The following is an 18,199-nucleotide window of genomic DNA, read 5'->3' on the forward strand; positions in this document are numbered from 1 at the left end:
AGCGGGTTTGTTCCTGCAGGACACAGCCTGTGGCACCACAGCCCCAGCCACCCCTCAGTGCCTCGAGCTGCTGGTGTGGAAAATAACTATGGATAGGGACACTCCTGGCTGGGATAAAGCTGGGCTGGGGAATGGTGGGGAACGGAGCCACAGCCAGCTGGGAACAGGCACCAGTGGGGTCACACAGGGATCACAGCTGGGAGCACTCCTGTTTCAGGTTTTCAGCCACGTCCAGACAAGGGGATCGAGGGCACCTCAATCAGGTCATGGACAACACCCAGGGGGGTGGGATGTGGATCTGCTGGAGGGCAGGAAGGCCCTGCAGAGGGATCTGGACAGGCTGGATCCATGGGCACCCTCACACCAGAGACACAGGGAGGGGCTGGAGCAGCAGGAGGGGCTGAGGGAGCTGGGGGGGCTCAGCCTGGAGAAAAGGAGGCTCAGGGGGGACCTTCTGGCTCTGCAATCCCTGACAGGAGGGGGAGACGGGGGTCGAGCTCTGCTCCCAGGGAACAGGGCCAGGAGGAGAGGGAACAGCCTCCAGCTGGGCCAGGGGGGACATCAGGAGGAATTTGTCCCTGGAAAGGGTGGTCAGGCACTGGCAGGGGCTGCCCAGGGAGGTTTGGAGTGCCCAGCCCTGGAGGTGTCCCAGGCAGGCCTGGCCGTGGCACTCAGTGCTCTGGGCTGGGGCACAGGGTGGGGATGGGGCACAGGGTGGGCTCGATTTCAGAGCTCTTCACCAACCTCAGTCATTCTGTGATTCCATGAAAACATCCTGGCCTAAGCCCTAGGATGAGCCCAGCAACCTCACGTGCCCATGTGGTCAGAAATTGATAAAGATTTTACTGGATGCAAGTGAAGCAAAGATGGAACAAGTAACAACACTAACTGTGGGTTTCTTTGAAAACTTTCCAAAGCTTTCAACACTGCTTTAAAAAGAAGCTCCAGGTTCCCTTAGGACAAAACAAAACAAATTCAAGTCCAATAGAGTTCCAAACCATCTGCATTTCTGTCACCTCAGATCTGCAAGTGTCAGTTCAGTGCCCAGAACAGAGAGAAATCCCAGCCCTGAAGAACTCACGGGTCAGGCAGTGACGAGGGTGACGGTGGCACTGCAGGTTCCTGCTCCAGGTGTCATTTTAGCTACCCAGCACTACATATTCATTTCCAGTCCCCAGGAACCGCTCAGCCTGGGGCCCAGCAGATCTGCAGGCTCTGAAGGACAACAGTCTGTGTTTAAACACAGCTTTGCACAGTCAGATCTGTTCCCCAGCAAACCACAGAGAGGGGGCAGAGAGTTCAGCACACGCAGTGCCCACAACACCAGAATGCTTTACTTGAGTAACCAGAGAGCCAAACACTCTTATTTCACTGAACTGCCCCACAGCCTGAGCAGTAGGAATGGGTTTTTACAATCTGTCTGTTGGAGGCTGAAGTAAATGTCTGTATGTGGGATTTACCATGAGCCTGCAAACAAGAGTAAATCCAGCACCCGAAATTGTTTCCTCAGAATAAAGCAGGGCTACTGTTAGACAAGGTAAAGGAAACATTACACCAGGATTTTCAAGGAGTAGGAAGTTGGAAATACCCTAATTAAGAGCTGTGCTTCCCAAAATGCATCTGGCAAACCCTTCCCAGCCATTGTACTGTGCAGGGGCCCAGCACCGCTTACAGAGCACAGGAGAGAGCTCCAAAGCTGCCTCTTCAGCCAAATGGAATATTAATTACTAGGAGATGTTCTGAGTTCCATTGCTGCCCTTCTCCCTGCTGGCCTGGACTGGGGGATGCAGCAGGTGACACACAGCTGTGAGCACCGACAGGAGCCAACCCAACCCAACCCAGGGCAAGCTCTCAGCAAAGTTCACCCAGTGCTCCCCTGGCACAGCTGCAGGGATGGGAAATCCCAGTAACCCCAGTGCAGGGGCAGTGAGAAACACCTGGAAACACCAACCACTTTCCTCACCACAACTGAGTCAGGATAAAAGAGCTTGCTCACTTTTAATTCTTTAATTTCATCTCCTAGATTAACTTAAAAGGTAAAAGGAAAAACGAAGTAAGCCAGAAGTTAAAACTTTAATTGATGGCACAGGCCACTGCTCCTGTAAAACTAAGAGTGTTTCTCCCTTAGCTTTGCCACTTTCGGTTCTAAACAATAAATTAAATTAGGGCCTCAGCTCCCTCCCTGTTTGCTTTATGCCAGAACACCCCCTGTGCTCCCCCACCTCTTAAATCACAGAATCATTTAGGTTGGAAAAGACCTCCACCATCAGCAAGTCCATCTTTTGACCTAAATGAAGTTAAAAGCTGCACTAATGAAGACTGAAAAATACCTCATCCTTGCAGTCAATCAGTAACCACTTAGAATTATTATAATTTTAAGTGGTTTTGAAGCACAGACCATCCTTTATACATCCAATCTTTTTTAAATTTAGTGATGAATTGGCACCTGCCATCATAATTGCCTTTGTTTCCAAAGAGATACACCTGGCCAAATCAAACTCCACAACAGATATCACATTATAAGGTCTCCTCCCTTTCCTTCCAGATCTAGGCTGCCTAAAAGTCTTCACTGGCATAAGTCTTTTAATAAACACTAAACCAAACAAGAGACAACAAAACCGTGATTTCTTCTCCCTGGTACCAAGGGGGAAATAATTAACTTCATAAAAACGTTATGAATTCAGACCCTTATCAGCTGAATCACCCAAAGCTCACCCAGGGCAGCCCCCCCAGCCAGGCCAAGCATGGAACTGCCAGTGGTTACTGCACCAACCCATCCCCACCCCCAAGCCACTGCTTTCCACTGCAAGACTTGATTTTCTCCCCCTTCCCAAGCTGTCCCCGAGTGCACAACGTGCAGTAAATAACTCACAGCCAGGGCTGCACTGCTGGGGGCCATGGAATTACCCCGGGGGGAAATGAAGCCCCCCTCACACAGCACAAGCCCCTGTCCTTGGGTTAGGCCTTCTTCCTAAATCCCCTACACCATCCACCACCTCTCAGCACTGGATTACTGTCGGAACACCGGGTCCTGCCACAAACCAGAGGCCTGACTGCATCAGCTGCAACACAGCCAGCAAGTTCTAAACAAGCCACAGCCCGAGAAAGCAGCAGCCTGCTCCAAAAAACCAGGGAGCTTGGGACAACAGTGGCATGGCTTGTGCACTCAGCAGCACAACAGCCAGCACTGAACAAGGAGGGGGTGTCCCATGGCACTTACAGGGAGGTCCTGGATGTGCCCCCTGACAAGTGGGATCCTGGAAAAAGCAGGAACAAACTCCGGCAGCCTGGACTGGGGAGCTGCTGCCCTGGGACTGACCAAGACCCCGGCAGCGGATTTGGGACGGATTAAACCAGAGAACAAGACAAGAAGCCTGGGTGTTATAATGGGAACAAGGAGGAGCCCAAAGGGGATTTAAAAGGACAACGTGGTCAAGGAAAAGGCCTCACCCAGACACCTCTGGAGCAGCATCCTGGGCAGATGGAAGCAGAGCAAGGATCTAGGGGTCAGAGGAAACTGGAACTGAAACTTTTTACACAACTGGTTCAGGCTCATGGAATGGTTTGTCACACCAGGCAGAGCACAGAATGATCAAAGGTTTGGGTGGGATGGGACCCTAAAGCTCATCCGGTCCCACTCCTGCCATGGGCAGGGACACCTCCCACCAGCCCAGGTTGCTCCAAGCCCCGTCCAGCCTGGCCTTGGGACACTTCCAGGGATCCAGGGGCAGCCACAGCTTCTCTGGGTGACCTGTGCCAGCATCAGCCACGGAGTTTTAGGAACCAGAGTAACCAAAGAAACTGAAAGTACAGAGCACAGTTAAAGGGCAGCAACACCCAACTACTGCCCAACCTGCAGGAACTGCGATTCTGTCCCATCTGCAACTTCAAGCAGCATAGAAACAATTCCCACAGTATCCCTGTGCCACCCTGCCCATTCCCTGTGGCTCAGCAACCCCTCGAGAAGGAGACAGCACTACACTGGAGCTCTGGGCATGGGGAGGCCCTGGTACAGGCTGCCCAGAGAAGCTGTGGCTGCCCCTGGAGCCCTGGAAGTGTCCAAGGCCAGGTTGGACAGGGCTTGGAGCCACCCGAGCTGGTGGGAGGTGTCCCTGCCCGCGGCAGCGAGAGGGGAATTAAATGTTCTTTGAAGTCCCTTCTCACACAAACCATTCCATGATGAGATTCACCTTCCCCAGCCAAGGGCTGTGTCGCACCACATGCCATTCTGTGGGAATTTTAAGTAGAGGAGTGTGTCTATCTCAGAGAGTAATATTTTTACATGTCCATTTTTCCATGATGTAAAATGCAGCAATCCCTGCTCCAGGCCACAGGTTTGTCATAAAAGAAACATTCAGTACCAGTTCTGGGAGCGTAAGAAACAGGCACCTGAAAACAGCATTTGTGCTCCATCCCACAGTCAGTGCCAACAGATCCCGGTACCTGAATCACACGGACAAGCCTCTCAGGGCAGCTCCCACTTCCCTGGGCTCGGCTCCTCCTCCAAACGTTTAACCGACAACCTAAAAAGACGGGGGTAAGGAAGTTAATTGTTTTATCCTCCATGAAAGCAGCGGTTTTCCACAGAAAAATCACATGCCCCGTGTTCCGCAGACACAGCGCGGTGCTGCTTTTGCCCTGGTGGTGTCTCCCGCTGATCCCAAGCGCTGGAGCCGCTCACGGCTGTCCCAGCAGCCGCTGATCCCAAGCGCTGGAGCCGCTCACGGCTGTCCCAGCAGCCGCTGTTCCGGAGCAGAGCGCAGCCCGGCCCGGCCCAGCCCCGCTGCCCGCACTGCCCGGGGCCGCTGCGCGCCGGGGCTCCCCCCGCTCCCCGGCCCGGCCCCCGCTGGACGCTTCCCCCGGGCCCGGCCCGGCGCCCCCGAGCTCCCACCTGTGCCGGGCCGGCGGGCGGGGGGTCCCGGCGGGGCCGGGCGGCTCCAGGGCCGGCGGGGCCGCCTCAGCCCCGGCCGCGCTCCAACGGTCCCGGCCGCGGCGCGCCAGCCAATCACAACCCGGCCCCGCCGGCGGCTCGCGGCCTCCCGCCAATCCGCGCCCGCCTGGCCCCGCCCACTCGCACGCTCCAGCCAATCGGCGGCCAGCACCGCCCGCCGCGCTCCCGCCTCCGCTCCGGCGCGCGCGGCACTCACCCCGCGGCGCGGCGGGAACGCGCAGGCGCAGCGCAAACAGCTGAGGGCGGAGCTCCGCCCTCAACCCTCCCTGGGAGGAGCGGGGCCGTGAGAGAGTGACGGCTGAGACACAGCCCGCCCTCACAACGCTTCCCTCAACCCTCACAGACACAGCCCGCCTCAGAGCCGTCCCCTCATCCCTCACAGACACAGCCCGCCCTCAGAACCCTACCCTCAACCCTCACAGGCACAGCCCGCCCTCGGAACCGTTCCCTCACCCCTCACAGCCACAGCCCGCCCTCGGAACCGTTCCCTCACCCCTCACAGACACAGCCTGCCCTCGGAACCCTACCCTCACCGGTCACAGGCACAACCCGGCCTCAGAGCCGTCCCCTCACCGCTACCACCCGCAGCCATCCCTCCGTCCATCCCCTCAGCTCCATCCCCTCAGCACTCGACCAGCTCAGACCCTGGCGTAGTTTAGCACTGTCGGTCTGTGTTGCTGTCATTAGACCTTCAGCAGCGTTGCTGAAATCATTTGTGCTCCTCGTGTATCAGGACAATTCCAGACACAAACCCAGCCTGGGAGTGGAATGGATGGAGAGCAGCCCTGGGGAGAAGGACTTGGGGGTGCTGGTGGGTGAGAGGCTGGACGTGCTCGGGCCGTGTGCTCTGGCCCCCAGAACCCCCCGTGCCCTGGGCTGGTCCCACAGGGATCGTGGGCAGCAGGGCTGGGGGGATCCTGCCCCTCTGCCCCCTCAGCTGAGACCCCCCTGCAGAGCTGCCCCAGCCCTGGGGAACAGCAGCACAAGGACGTGGAGCTGCTGGAGACAGTCCAGAGGAGGCCACGGAGATGCTGCCAGGGCTGGAGCCCCTCTGCTCTGGAGCCAGGCTGGGACAGCTGGGGGGGCTCACCTGGGGAAGGGAAGGATCCAGGGAGAGCTCAGAGCCCCTTCCAGAGCCTGAAGGGGCTCCAGGAGAGCTGGAGAGGGACTGGGGACAAGGAATGGAAGGACAGGACACAGGGAATGGCTTCCCACTGCCAGAGGGCAGGGAGAGATGGGAGATTGGGAAGGAATTAATGGCTGGGAGAGTGGGGACCCTGGCACAGGTTACCCATTTTCATGATTCAGTGATCCGGGATAACGGGAACATGGTGGGTGATTTCCAATCAAGAACCCCAAGCACTGCCCAGCTCTGCTGCCTTTCATGGAATTACAGAATCACTAAGGCTGGAATGACCTCTGCTACCCACTTGTCACCGAGCAGCTCTTCGACCCTAACCAGGGAGCAGCTCCCCAGTTTCACTTTCACACTCTGCTACAGACAAACACCTGACTTACGGGAAATCAGCAGCAGCGCCCCACGGCCCCTATAAAAGGGGAGGCAGCCCCCACGGGAGAGCCGGGGCTGGCTCAGGAGAGGGGCTGCGCTGCGCTGCGCTGCGCTGCGCTCCTTCCAGCCCGGCAGCTCCGCGCACGGAGGGAGGGACACGGTAGGACCTTGGGACTGAGCTGCGGGGCTGGGAGCGGGATCCGCACGGAGCGGGGGCTTCTTTGCCTTCTGCTTCCCGTGCCGGGGGGTTCCCGTGGGTGGGGAGATGCCAGGGAAGGAGCCCGTTCCCTTTGCAGCCCGTGCCCGGCTGGAAATGCCGATCCTGCCCGCCCCGGGCAGCGCCAGCCCCAGGCGGGGTCCGGGGGGCTGCGCTCCCCTCAAGGCAGGAGCGGGGGGTGCTGGGGCCCTCCTGGGGCTGGGGCTGCCGCCCGTGCCCCGCGCCGCTCCTCAGGGAGCAGGGCAGCTCCGGGGGGATCGGGGGCACTCCTGGCACCTCCTGCTCCGGCCCCAGGCCGGGGGGACACTTTGTGCTTTTCCTCCTGGGATTGCCCTCTCTTCCAGTGGAAACTTCACCGCCCACGGCGCTCTGGCCCCCGGTGCAGCCCCTCCCAGGCACGAGCGCTTGCAGAGCCCAATTCCCTGGGGAAGGGAGAAAAGTTGGGAGGGGACAGAGCTGGGACAAGTGGCCTGAGGGGACAATATCCAGCAGTGCCGTGAGCCAGCAGCTGCCTTCCCGAGCAGCCGCCCTGCACCCCGAGGCTCTGCTGCCCAGGGAGCAGCTGCACATCGGCCCCCGAGGGGAGTCAGGGGCTGAAGTCCGTCCTTTGCTCTGCCAGCACACCCAGTTTTCCTCTGCTTCCTCCACTCCCCTGATCTCGCCGCCCCAGCCATTTGTCTTCCCTCTGCTTTTCCTTCCTCTGCCCTGTCCCACTGGTGGGAATGCAGGAGCTGCTGGAGGCTCTCCTGGAGCCCCCTCAGGCTCTGGAAGGGGCTCCGAGCTCTCCCTGGATCCTTCCCTTCTCCAGGTGAGCCCCCCAGCTCTCCCAGCCTGGCTCCAGAGCAGAGGGGCTCCAGCCCTGGCAGCATCTCCGTGGCCTCCTCTGGGCTGTCTCCAGCAGCTCCACGTCCTTGTGCTGCTGTTCCCCAGGGCTGGGGCAGCTCTGCAGGGGGGTCTCAGCTGAGGGGGCAGAGGGGCAGGATCCCCCCAGCCCTGCTGCCCACGATCCCTGTGGGACCAGCCCAGGGCACGGGGGTTCTGGGCCAGGTCATGTCCAGCCTCTCACCCACCAGCCCCCTGGTCCTTCTCCCCAGGGCTGCTCTCCATCCATTCCACTCCCAGGCTGGTGTTTGTGCCTGGGATTGCACAGGGGCAGCACCTGCACTTGGCCTTGTTGACCTTCATGGGGTGTCACTGTCCCACCTCTCCAGTACGTTTGGGTTCCTTTTGCAGGGGAACATGGATTTAGGTCCCAGGGGAACATGGATTTAGGTCCCAGGGGAACATGGATTTAGGTCCCAGGTCAAAGGCTGCCCTGGTCTCCACCCCACAAAGGCCCAGAGGAGTCTCTGCTGACGGGGTAATCCCCACTGCAGGAGAAGGGTTGGCCTCCACTGCTCCCTGCAATGAACCCTCCACGTTGCTGGGTTGCCATGTCCTGACTGTCTGGTCTTCTCCTTTAGGATTTGGGGCCTTTCCTTCCCGCTGCTCTTCCTCCGGAATTCTTGAGGTGGTTCCCATCTTCTCCACCCACCGCCGTGTCCCCCAGGCCCGGGGTGTGACGGGGCTGTGTCCCCTGAGCTGGGGACCTTGGCTGGGACCGAGAGGAGCATCAGCTGTGAGGTGGGTGAGGTGACTCAGAGCCCACGGCCAGGGCACAGAGTGCCTCAATCTGCACTGGCCTGAGAGGCAAAGCTGACACTCGAGGCTCTGCAGGGCTCCAGGAGCCCAGTGCCAACCCCTGGGATCGATCCCTGTGTTGCTGAGAGTCCGGTGGCCCTGGTGGGATGGAAGCTGAGGGCAGGGGAAGGGTTTGTGCATGGAATCAATCTCTCCAGGATCCAAGTGAAGGGAGACAGAGACACTCCTCAGGTTTGTGGGACGGTGTAAAAAACCCCAAAGGTGTAAAGGCAGGAGTCCAGTGAGAGCAGCAGCTCCATTAGGGTGAGAATCATGGAATCACAGAATGGCCTCAGTGGGAAGGGACCCACAAGGATCTTGGGAGAGACCCAAAGCTTTCCTGAAATCCAAAAGGATTCCATCAGCTGGCTTCCCTTGATCAGCTTCGTGGGTTATTGGGCAGGAAAAGGATATTCAGTTTGACGAGCAGCACATTCCCCTCAGGACCCTGTGCTGGCTGTGACCAGTGACTGCCTTGTCCTTCAGGGGTTTGTCAGGAACTCCCAGAACAACCTTCTCCACAGTTTTACCAGGCACTGAAGGGACACTGACAGGCCTGGAGTTCCCAGGGTCATCCTTCCTGCCCATCTTGAAAACTGGGACAATGTTCCCCAGCTCCCAGTCAGCTGGGGCCTCTCCACATTCCCAAGCCCATTCAAGAGCCACGGAGAGGCCTCGTGGGGACATGGGCAGCTCTTGGAGTAGTCTCTGATGAATCCCATCAGGCCCCATGGAGACATCTCTGGACAGCAAATCACGGGGGCACCTCTCCGAGACTGCGGCTGGGAAGAGGGCCCAGGATGCAGGCAGGGGGTGGGATGGGCACAGGGGCTGTGCCAGGGATCCAGGGATCCAGGAATGCCCTCGGCTCTCTGCACTTATGGATTTGGGAGTCCTGCTGGGAGGACCTGGGCGATGTTGAAGGCAGCACCTTCTCCACGGCGGGCTGTGTGGCCAAGTCCGCCAGGGCTGGAGCTGCTGCAGAGCCTCTCCTGGGGCCTCTCCCAACAAACCTTAGGGAAAGTCTCTTTTCTTCTTCCCCCACAGCCATGGCTTTGCAGGAGGACACAGGAGAGGGGCAGGGAAAGGCACAGCTGGCAGAGGCACTTCAGAAGGAAGGACTGGACGCTGGATACTGGCTCCCCCAACTGTCCCAGACCCTGGGAGTCCAGTGCACACAAGCCCTGCAACACCTGCAGTATGAAGAGTACCTTGAGCTGGAGTGCAAAGTGCGGCACCCCTGGGAGAAAAGGGCGCTCCAGAAACTCCTGAAAATAAGAGATGACAAAGCAACTCGTGGGGAGCAAGAAAATCAGCACTTGGAGAGGACAAAGCAGAGGCAAGAAGTGGCCAAGCAAGTCCTGAACGAGCTGAAAGAAATGCTCAACAGCCGCAGCCACAGCCAGGATGCTGTAAGGCAGAAAGCAGAGGCTCTCTGGCAAACCATGGAGATTCCCAAGGAGTTCTGGCCAGCACCAAAGAAGCCCTTGGCGGATGTGCTGGAGAGCATCCAGAGGCAGCTGGAGCAGCAGGAGTCGTCAGTAGGCAGGAGCGAGAACATCCCCCACACGGAGGTGCTGAGGCGGGCGTCGGGGGGACTGGCCCTGCAGGGCATCTACAGAACCGGCAGAGCTGAAGATGCGCTGGCAAAGCGAGAGCATCTCATCAGGGTTCCTGAGGGATTCCAGCTCGCCGGTCCAGAGCAAGGATCGCTGTTTGAGACCAAGGAGTTCTCCTCCAGTGCAGCAGAATCCACTTTCACCAAGTCCATGGAGCAGCTGGGCTTCAGCATCAGCGTTTCTGCCAAAGCCCAGTTCTGGCGGGTTAAATGGGAAGCTGGAGTAGATCACAGCAGCACCTCACAGGCAGAAGGCACCCACCAGTCCCACTGTGAGCAGAGCTACTTCTGCACCACCAAGTACCAGTACATCCCTCTGGCCTCCTGCTTCTTCCAAAGGCATCAGCTTCTCCTCTCGGACGCGGCGCTGCGGGAGCTGCAACACACGGAGCAGCTTTTGGGCCTCACTCGGGAAGAAGACAAGCCCAACCTGCTGGAGAGCTTCTTCAACAGGTTTGGGTCCCACGTCAACCAGGGTCCCCTCCACTTTGGGGGGATATTCTGGTGGAAGGCGTCCACAGGAGGATTCAGAGCCGAGCAGAGGGAAGAGATGAAGCGACAAACGACGGAAGCCCTGAACAGCTTTGTCGGGGGCAGTTTCGGCGGCTTCGGGGCCAGTGCAGGAGGGGCCACAGATGTTTCCCGGTCCAGCTCACAGGCCTCTGTCCAGGGCAGAGCTGGAGAGAGCTCCCACACAGCGGTTCAGCTTCACGTGTTCACCACAGGGGGCCCCTCAGAGAGCGATTCTCTCCCTCAGTGGAAAACAGGGCTCCAGTGCAATAACTCAACGTGGTGCGTTATCGACCGCGGCTCCCAGCTGATCCCGGTGTGGGAGCTCATCCTGTGCAATCACAGCAGGGATTTTCAGTCCGTCTATGAGATGAGCCGCGCCCTCAGGGCTGCGTACAAAGCGCTGACGAATCAGAGACTCGGCACCGCCTTTGGAGAGGAACTGGCCAGTGCAGTGGAAGAGGCCAGAGATTTCATGGAGATTGTGAGGACCTGGGAGGGGACGGTGGATGAAGGGAAACTGCTCATGCTGACGGATCTGAAAAAGGAGCTGAGTGCAAAGACCAAGGACCCCAGTGTCTGGATCAACGTGTGCCTGTCGGACAAAGCCCTGCAGGACTTCCTGGTGAACACTGTGAGGAGTTGCCAGGAGTCACCTCCAGAAAACTCCACCTCTGTCAAGGCAATCTTGAGGAGCCTCCTGGATCCTCATATCTATTCTGTCAGGGACTTCCCCGAGTCTTCCTTCATTATGCAATGGATCTTCCAGACTGAGCACAGGCTTCCCAAGACTCCCAGGGTCTCTGAACTCGAAGAGCTCCTGCAGACACTGCAGCAAATGATGGAGCACATCCATGCTGTCACCTACACAGCAGGAACCTCTGCTTCTGCCGTCCAGGAAGCAAAGAGAGAAGCCACCCTGACCACAGGCCTCGCAATTTATTCCTTACTCCGGTCTCTCCAGGACAGGGCTCAGAAGGACGTGGAACTCCTGGTGCTCTTAATTGCGACCAGCACAGGGTACCAGGTGGAAAGTAGCACTTTTCAGCACCTCCTTGGCCATCCAGAAATTCAGTACCTGGCAGAGGCAATGGAACTGGCACACAAGCAGTATGTGAATCTGAAGGAGCGAGATGCTGAGAGAGCTGAGGCCTCCCTTCTGCTGACGGGTCTGAGCGTGACACCCCAAAGCAAAGAGCTGTCCCCGCAGCAGAAGACGGAGCGTTTAGTTTTCATGGAAGCTCACATGGAAGGCTTGTGGTCCACAGGGATAAAGAATCTCCTCCAGAAGCACAGGGAGTGCAAAGACTGGGAGATGCTGGAACGTGACTTGAATTCCTTCATCAGTGGGAGCTTGGAGGAAACAGGGGATGATGAGAGGATGCAGAACATACTCAAAGACATGGAAGACACTTTCCAAACAACTGAGCCTTCCAGTCAGTCCCAGTCCAAGTCAGGTGACAGTGAACCCAAAGCAAATGAAGCCGCTGCAAACCAAGAGTTCCTCCAGTTGCTCGAGCGCCTTGGACTAGAAAGTCACTATCCAAGAAAAATGGGGACGGAACATTTCCACATCATCTGCAAGACATCTCTGCTCGACAGCCAGCCCAGCGAGGACCAGGAACTGCCATTTCACTTCTTGCAGAAGCTCTTAACCGTGGATTATCAGGTGAGGTACCTGACTTGCAGGGACAGGAGCAACCCAGGACTTGCCCCCGTGCCAGAAACCATCGAGCAAGAGCACGAACCCTCAGACTCCTTTGAAAACTTTCTAAATGATTTGGAGGAAGCGACCCCTGAACCTGCAAGCAGGGACAGCCACGTGCACCCCATGGACCTCCAGATGGCAATTTTCCACTGTGCTGATGACTTCTTGAGACAGTCCATTGCAACCAAGCTCGCCTTCTGCCAACTGGCGCTGCCTCTGCTGGTGCCCACGCCGGGCACTGACCAGGTCGAGTTCCCGCTCTGGGCCCTCAGCCAGATCAAAAGGAGCTGGAAAGAGGTGGAGAAGTCGGGACGGCAGCCCGGAATGAACAGTTACAACAACAAACTCATTCATCAGGCAGAGACGCCCATCGTGTCCTTCATCCGCATCGGCACCTCTGCCTCCTCTTCCAAGTCCCACCTCCTCAATGCTCTGCTGAGCAAACAAAGACACGACACTTTTTTCCACCGCCATTGCCGAGGCAGCACCAGAGAGTGTTTGCTGATGGGAGGTGTTGTGGAGATCGCCTGGTACTGTCCCCGGGGAAGCCCCGATGACACCTTTGAGCGCTGTGTGGCTTTCTGTAACCTGCATGGAGACGCCAGGGAACACGGAGCGCAGCTGCAGTTCCTGCAGGAGATCTCTGCTGTGAACGTGGCTCTTGTATCCGAGTCTGAGCACAAGGACAACAGAGGGAGAAAGCTGCTGCGTGACCTGTGGCAGTCACAAAGGCCTCTGGTTTGTCTTCTCACTGACAGAGAGAAGGCTGCAGCTGGACAATCCAGCAAAAACATAACAATAGGGATCAAGAACAGGAACGAAGCAGAAATGTTGGACGAGCTCACCAAAACAATCAGGAATCTCCTGGAAGGGTCCAACCCACGTTTCAGCCTGGACGCCTGCCTGGACAAAGCTCACCAGCAGGGATTCTTGGTGGATGAAAATCGACCCGAGTGTGTGACAGCCAAAGCAAAGGCAATGGAGCTGGTGACCCTTCTGAAGGAAAAGAAGCTGTCTGAGATCAAATCCCAGCTCCTGCCTCTTCAAGGAAAACTGTGGCATCAGTGGTGCAAAAAGGACAAAGAACTCACTCGCTTGCAGGAGAAGGGGGACAGGAGCATCGAGCACCATCGGAGCCAAATTGAATCAGACAAGGCAGCAATAAGAAGAAAGCAACAAGAACAAGCTTTCCCCCTCAATCGGCTGATGAAATCATTCCTTGGCTTTCTCCAGTCACAGCCAGCAGATACCAAGAAATACTTCCTGCACTGGATGAAAGTCTTTATGGATGACCTGTCCTCCGGTCGCCTTGAAGAACTGAGGAGAGACTATCACAAGTTATGGTCTGAAATCCTGGAAAAAAAGAAAAGCAAGGAAAAAACCAGTCTGAACCCTGAGTTGCTGTGTAGATTGGATGCCCTCTCTGATGAAATCAACGATTCATCCATTGGCCTGGAGCACCTTTTGAGAGAGGTAGGGCAGATCTATGAAGTTCTGGAAGCAACAAGCTCAAAGAATGAAAATGTTGTCAAACTGCCCAAAATGGCAGCAGATCTGATGGTTTCGGGGTATCCCGTGGAGCTGTTGGATGGGGACGCTTCTTACCTGCCCCTGCGCTGGGTGGGAGCAATCTTTGACAGCCTAATCGAGAGGCTGGGGGACAAACGAGTGTTTGTTCTCTCCGTGCTCGGCCTCCAGAGCACAGGGAAGTCAACCCTGCTGAATGCCATGTTTGGGCTGCAGTTCAACGTCAGCGCCGGGAGATGCACCCGCGGAGCGTTCATGCAGCTCCTTCCACTGGACGAGCAGCTGCAGCGGGACGTGGGCTTTGACTACATGCTGGTTGTTGACACGGAGGGGCTTCGTGCCATAGAGATGGCCAATAAACACTCCCTGAATCACGACAACGAGCTGGCCACCTTTGTCATCGGCATCGGCAACGTGACCCTGATCAACATCTTCGGGGAAAATCCCTCAGAAATGCAGGACGTTCTTCAGATCGCCGTGCAGGCCTTCCTGAGGATGAAGAAAGTAAATCTTTCCCCCAGCTGCCTCTTTGTCCACCAAAACGTGGGAGAAGTTACTGCCAAGGAGCAGAACATGGAAGGACAAAGACGTTTGCAGGAGAAGCTGGATGAAATGACCGTGGCAGCTGCCCAGCAGGAATCCTGTGACGTCTCCTCCTTCAGCGACGTCATCCGCTTTGACGTGAACACCCACATTCACTACTTCGCTCACCTGTGGGAAGGAAACCCCCCAATGGCACCACCCAACCCCACCTACAGCCACAACGTCCAGCAGCTCAAGAGCAAAGTTCTCCAGGCTGCCAAGGAGTCACAAGGCAGAGTTTTGAGGCTCTCCAGCCTGAAGGTCCGTATCGGGGACCTCTGGAATGCTTTGCTGAACGAGAACTTTGTTTTCAGCTTCAAGAATTCACTGGAGATTGCTGTGTACAGGAAACTGGAAACTGCCTTTAGTCAGTGGACCTGGAGGCTGAGGAGTCACATCTTAGAGGTACAAATGAGACTCGACAACAGAATTCGGAACGGGGATTTGCAGGAAGTCACCAGAGCACACCTTGAAGGGCTCGTGCAAGAGACAAGTGATGCCGTCGTGACAGACATGGAAAAGTATTTCAGGGACGAGAAAGACCGTGAGATGCTGGTCCAGTGGAAGGGCAGCACAGAGCTGAAGCTGAAAGAACTAAAGGAGAATCTTCTTCTTGAAACTCAAAAGAAATGTAAGAATCTCATTGAACTGCAGAAGACCCAGAATAAACTGGATGCAAGGAAGTTGGAATATGAAGACGAGCTCCTGAGAAGGAGCAGGGAGTTGGCTCTGACTCTGAAAGGTGACAGCCTCAGTGAGGCACAGCTGAGAGACAGCTTTACTTCTCTCTGGGCCGAGTGGATTGCTGAAGTCACCCGTGCTGCTCCCCCAATGGAATGGGTGGATATCGATGCAGAAATAGAAAATGTCCTTCTGGAGCATTTTAAGGAGCCTGGTTTCCAATATCGGATCAGGTCATTTCCCAAACACAGACAATTTCCCTTGGACTTGAAGAAACATATCACAAAGAAAAAGGATTGGAAAAAATACCTCCCATGGAATTTTTTCAGTGCTGATGTGAATTTGCAGGACATCACAGACAAGATCATAAAGCGTGTGATGCAAAACATTGACCAGAAGGAACAGGAGAAACGGGATTACAGTCGAACCTTTATTCATGAAATACTCCGTGAAGTACAGGAGGGTGTGGACTCCATCCCCAGCGATGCCTCATTTAAGGTTAACAAAGATTACACCATAGATTTGTCTCTGTACCTGTGCAGAATGGCAGCAGAAAGGTTTAAAGCCATGCACAAAGCGTTCCAGAAGGCAAACGACCCGGTCACATACCTGAAGAGCAAGAGAGAAGATTTCTTCACATGTTTCCAGATGTCCTGCCAAGGAGCCACTTCTGTCACAGCTTTTGCTGTTTTCCTCTGTGACAAGCTTCGTCCAGCTCTTCGCCGCGCCGTCTGGGAGAGGACGGCCAAAGCCATCGCTGGAGACATGCAGGGGAAAGTCCCAGATTTCCAGGGCAACAGAGCCAATCTGGATGTTTGTATCCTGAGATTCCTGGCACAAGAAGAAAACTTTCGGTATTTCAAGCAGTACCTTGAAGACCCAGAAGAGTTTTTTCAGTGGTACATTGAGAAACGCGTTGAGAGTTACTGTTTAGGTGAGAGCCGGAGGCTGGACAGGTTTTTAGACTCCTCCCTTGATCTTCTCTATGAAAACCTCCTGTCAGCTGTTTCTTCATCAACCCAAACAGTCAAAGACAGAAAAGACAGAGAGGACAAAACCTCTCTCTGGCTGGCTGAATTTTGCAGGGAACTGACAGAGGTGATCAACTTGCCCAGAAGTGACCTGAAGAGCCTCGAGCACCAGGAGATCACAGACATCGAGTTCCTGAGCAAAGCCATGGCAGAAGCACTGCCTGCCATGAAGGAAGAGCTCAGGGGAGAATTTCTTGATGCTGATCTGAGCTGGTTTGAAAGGAAGCCTCACAGCATCCTGGCGGAGCAGTTTTCGGGGTGCTGGGAGCAGTGTCCCTTTTGTGGGGCTGTCTGCACAAACACCATGCGGGGACACGATGGGGACCATCAGCTTCTCTTCCATCGACCAAACGCCTTGACTGGATGGTGGTTCAAGGGAACAGAAGAGCTGTGCATTAACATTTGTTCTACCAGTGTTGCAAGTAATGATAAATTCCTCGTGTGGAACAACGAAAGATATTTCTACAAGAGATACCGGGATGCAGGACCTCCTTTCTCCAACTGGAAGATTCTTCCTGATTCATCCACCCAAGCCTACTGGAAATGGTTTGTGTCTCATTTCAGGACAGATCTAGAAACCCTGCACGGGAAGAAATTCCAAGGCAGAGGAGCAATCCCTGAGGCCTGGCAGAGAATTACCAAGGAGGAAGCACTTGCTGAGCTGGACAAGCCTTAGGCCACGTCGATGGGAAGGAAGAACCTCCACAGCTTTGCAGTTTAGAAGAGCAGAGTGCAAGGCTGTCCAGCAAATGCTGTCTCAATGCTTATGCTCTCAAGCCACATGAAGCCAATGGTATCCAGCTGCTCACAAACCGGGTGAAATGAGGCGCCTCACTCCGGCCGTCACTCAGAAACTCCCTCGCTTCCTGATCAGCCAGAATCCTCTTCCCTTCCTGCCATAAACATTTCCCTCTGCTTTGTCCTTGAGCAAAAGGAAAACCCTCCCTGAGCTGCTCAGTCCCATGGCCAAGATGGAGCACAAGTGCCAGGGGAAGAGCAAAGGCAGCACTGGAAAGCACCGGCTGGATGAGCTGCTCCGAGGAAATGAGGGGCAGTGACCAAAGCCCAGCTTTGCTGCAGCACTGAAATCCCAGCAGGAAGGGGGAACAGTGTGGTACTGGGAAGATCAGGGGACCCTACAGTACCTGTCAGCCCAGGGAGAATCCAGGAGTTCTGCTGCGGAGCCAACCACCACGTCGAACCCCCTCCTCAGGTGCCAAGCCACGAGAACTTGGCAAGACAACTTTACACCAACCAGAAACAAACGGTAATTACGACTGAAGCCTCTCAAGCTCCACCTAAACACAAAGAATCAGTATAAAAGTAAGTTGGGGATAGGGGGAAAACTGAGGAAGGCTCCACCAAACCTGCTGGGATCAGTTGAGGGGTTGAACCTGCCCCCCCGGGACGCCTGTGGGGTAAGAAATACACTCTGCAGGTTAAATGCTGCTTTAAGGACTGGAGCTTTGTTTGGGCTCCCCCCAGAGTATGTTGGCAGATTGCTTCGTGTTCCACCTTGGCCTTGCTTCGTCCGTAAATTGCTTTAAAACACGCTTTTGCAGCCAACGACCACGAACCTTATTAACCTGTCCCCGTGCCTGCTAATAAAGAGTGTCACTGCAGGAACTGGCAGAGGGAGTCCTTTCTGTTGCCAGCAGCAGATACCACCTGGGCAGGGGCAGGGCCCGCTGAGGGCAGGGCTGTAACTCCAGCTCCTGAGGGGCCCTGCGTGTGTCCAGGGCAGCCGTCCCTGATCAGTGCCTGGGCCCGCTGCACTCCCCTCCAGCTCTCAGCCCCACCACGAGCTGCTCTTGCCCTTGGCCTGGCTGCGGAGCAAAAGCCTTTGCGATGCCCCCCGCGGAGAATGCCGTGTCCCAGCAGCCCCCTCACATGCCCCGTGTTCTGCAGACACAGCGCGGTGCTGCTTTTGCCCTGGTGGTGTCTCCCGCTGATCCCGAAGCGCTGGAGCCGCTCACGGCTGTCCCAGCAGCCGCTGATCCCAAGCGCTGGAGCCGCTCACGGCTGTCCCAGCAGCCGCTGATCCCAAGCGCTGGAGCCGCTCACGGCTGTCCCAGCAGCCGCTGTTCCGGAGCAGAGCGCAGCCCGGCCCGGCCCAGCCCCGCTGCCCGCACTGCCCGGGGCCGCTGCGCGCCGGGGCTCCCCCCGCTCCCCGCGGCCCGGCCC

At 56.4% G+C, this 18,199-nt stretch overlaps 2 protein-coding genes across 11 annotated transcripts in view; one reads left to right on the forward strand and one right to left on the reverse strand.

Annotated features, from left to right (window-relative positions):
* Positions 1-18,199, reverse strand: part of DTNB (dystrobrevin beta) — a 140,553-nt gene that overhangs the window by 122,173 nt on the left and 181 nt on the right. For 7 of the 10 annotated variants that reach the window (XR_007630746.1, XR_007630745.1, XM_050330868.1 and 4 more), the window contains exons 1-2: positions 4,892-4,991; positions 4,390-4,523 (exon numbers count right to left, since the gene is read on the reverse strand). The gene's annotated coding sequence lies outside the window, so the exon portion shown is untranslated. Of the gene's footprint in view, positions 1-4,389; positions 4,524-4,891; positions 4,992-18,199 lie in introns of those variants that run through there. The other 3 variants (XM_050330862.1, XM_050330863.1, XM_050330861.1) reach the window with 3 other exon arrangements.
* Positions 8,147-17,805, forward strand: LOC126648143 (interferon-induced very large GTPase 1-like). The gene is made up of 2 exons (XM_050330847.1): positions 8,147-8,301; positions 9,406-17,805. Exon 2 carries the CDS (start codon positions 9,408-9,410, stop codon positions 16,689-16,691), a length of 7,284 nt encoding a protein of 2,427 aa, XP_050186804.1. The 5' UTR covers positions 8,147-8,301; positions 9,406-9,407; the 3' UTR covers positions 16,692-17,805.

Source organism: Myiozetetes cayanensis, unplaced genomic scaffold (genome assembly GCF_022539395.1).
Source record: "Myiozetetes cayanensis isolate MyiCay16 unplaced genomic scaffold, myiCay2020 scf45, whole genome shotgun sequence".
In the NCBI taxonomy this organism is placed as follows: domain Eukaryota; kingdom Metazoa; phylum Chordata; class Aves; order Passeriformes; family Tyrannidae; genus Myiozetetes; species Myiozetetes cayanensis.

Excerpts from the sequence above, each read along its gene's own strand:
- LOC126648143 (XM_050330847.1), top strand. The coding sequence starts at position 9,408 with ATGGCTTTGCAGGAGGACACAGGAGAGGGGCAGGGAAAGGCACAGCTG.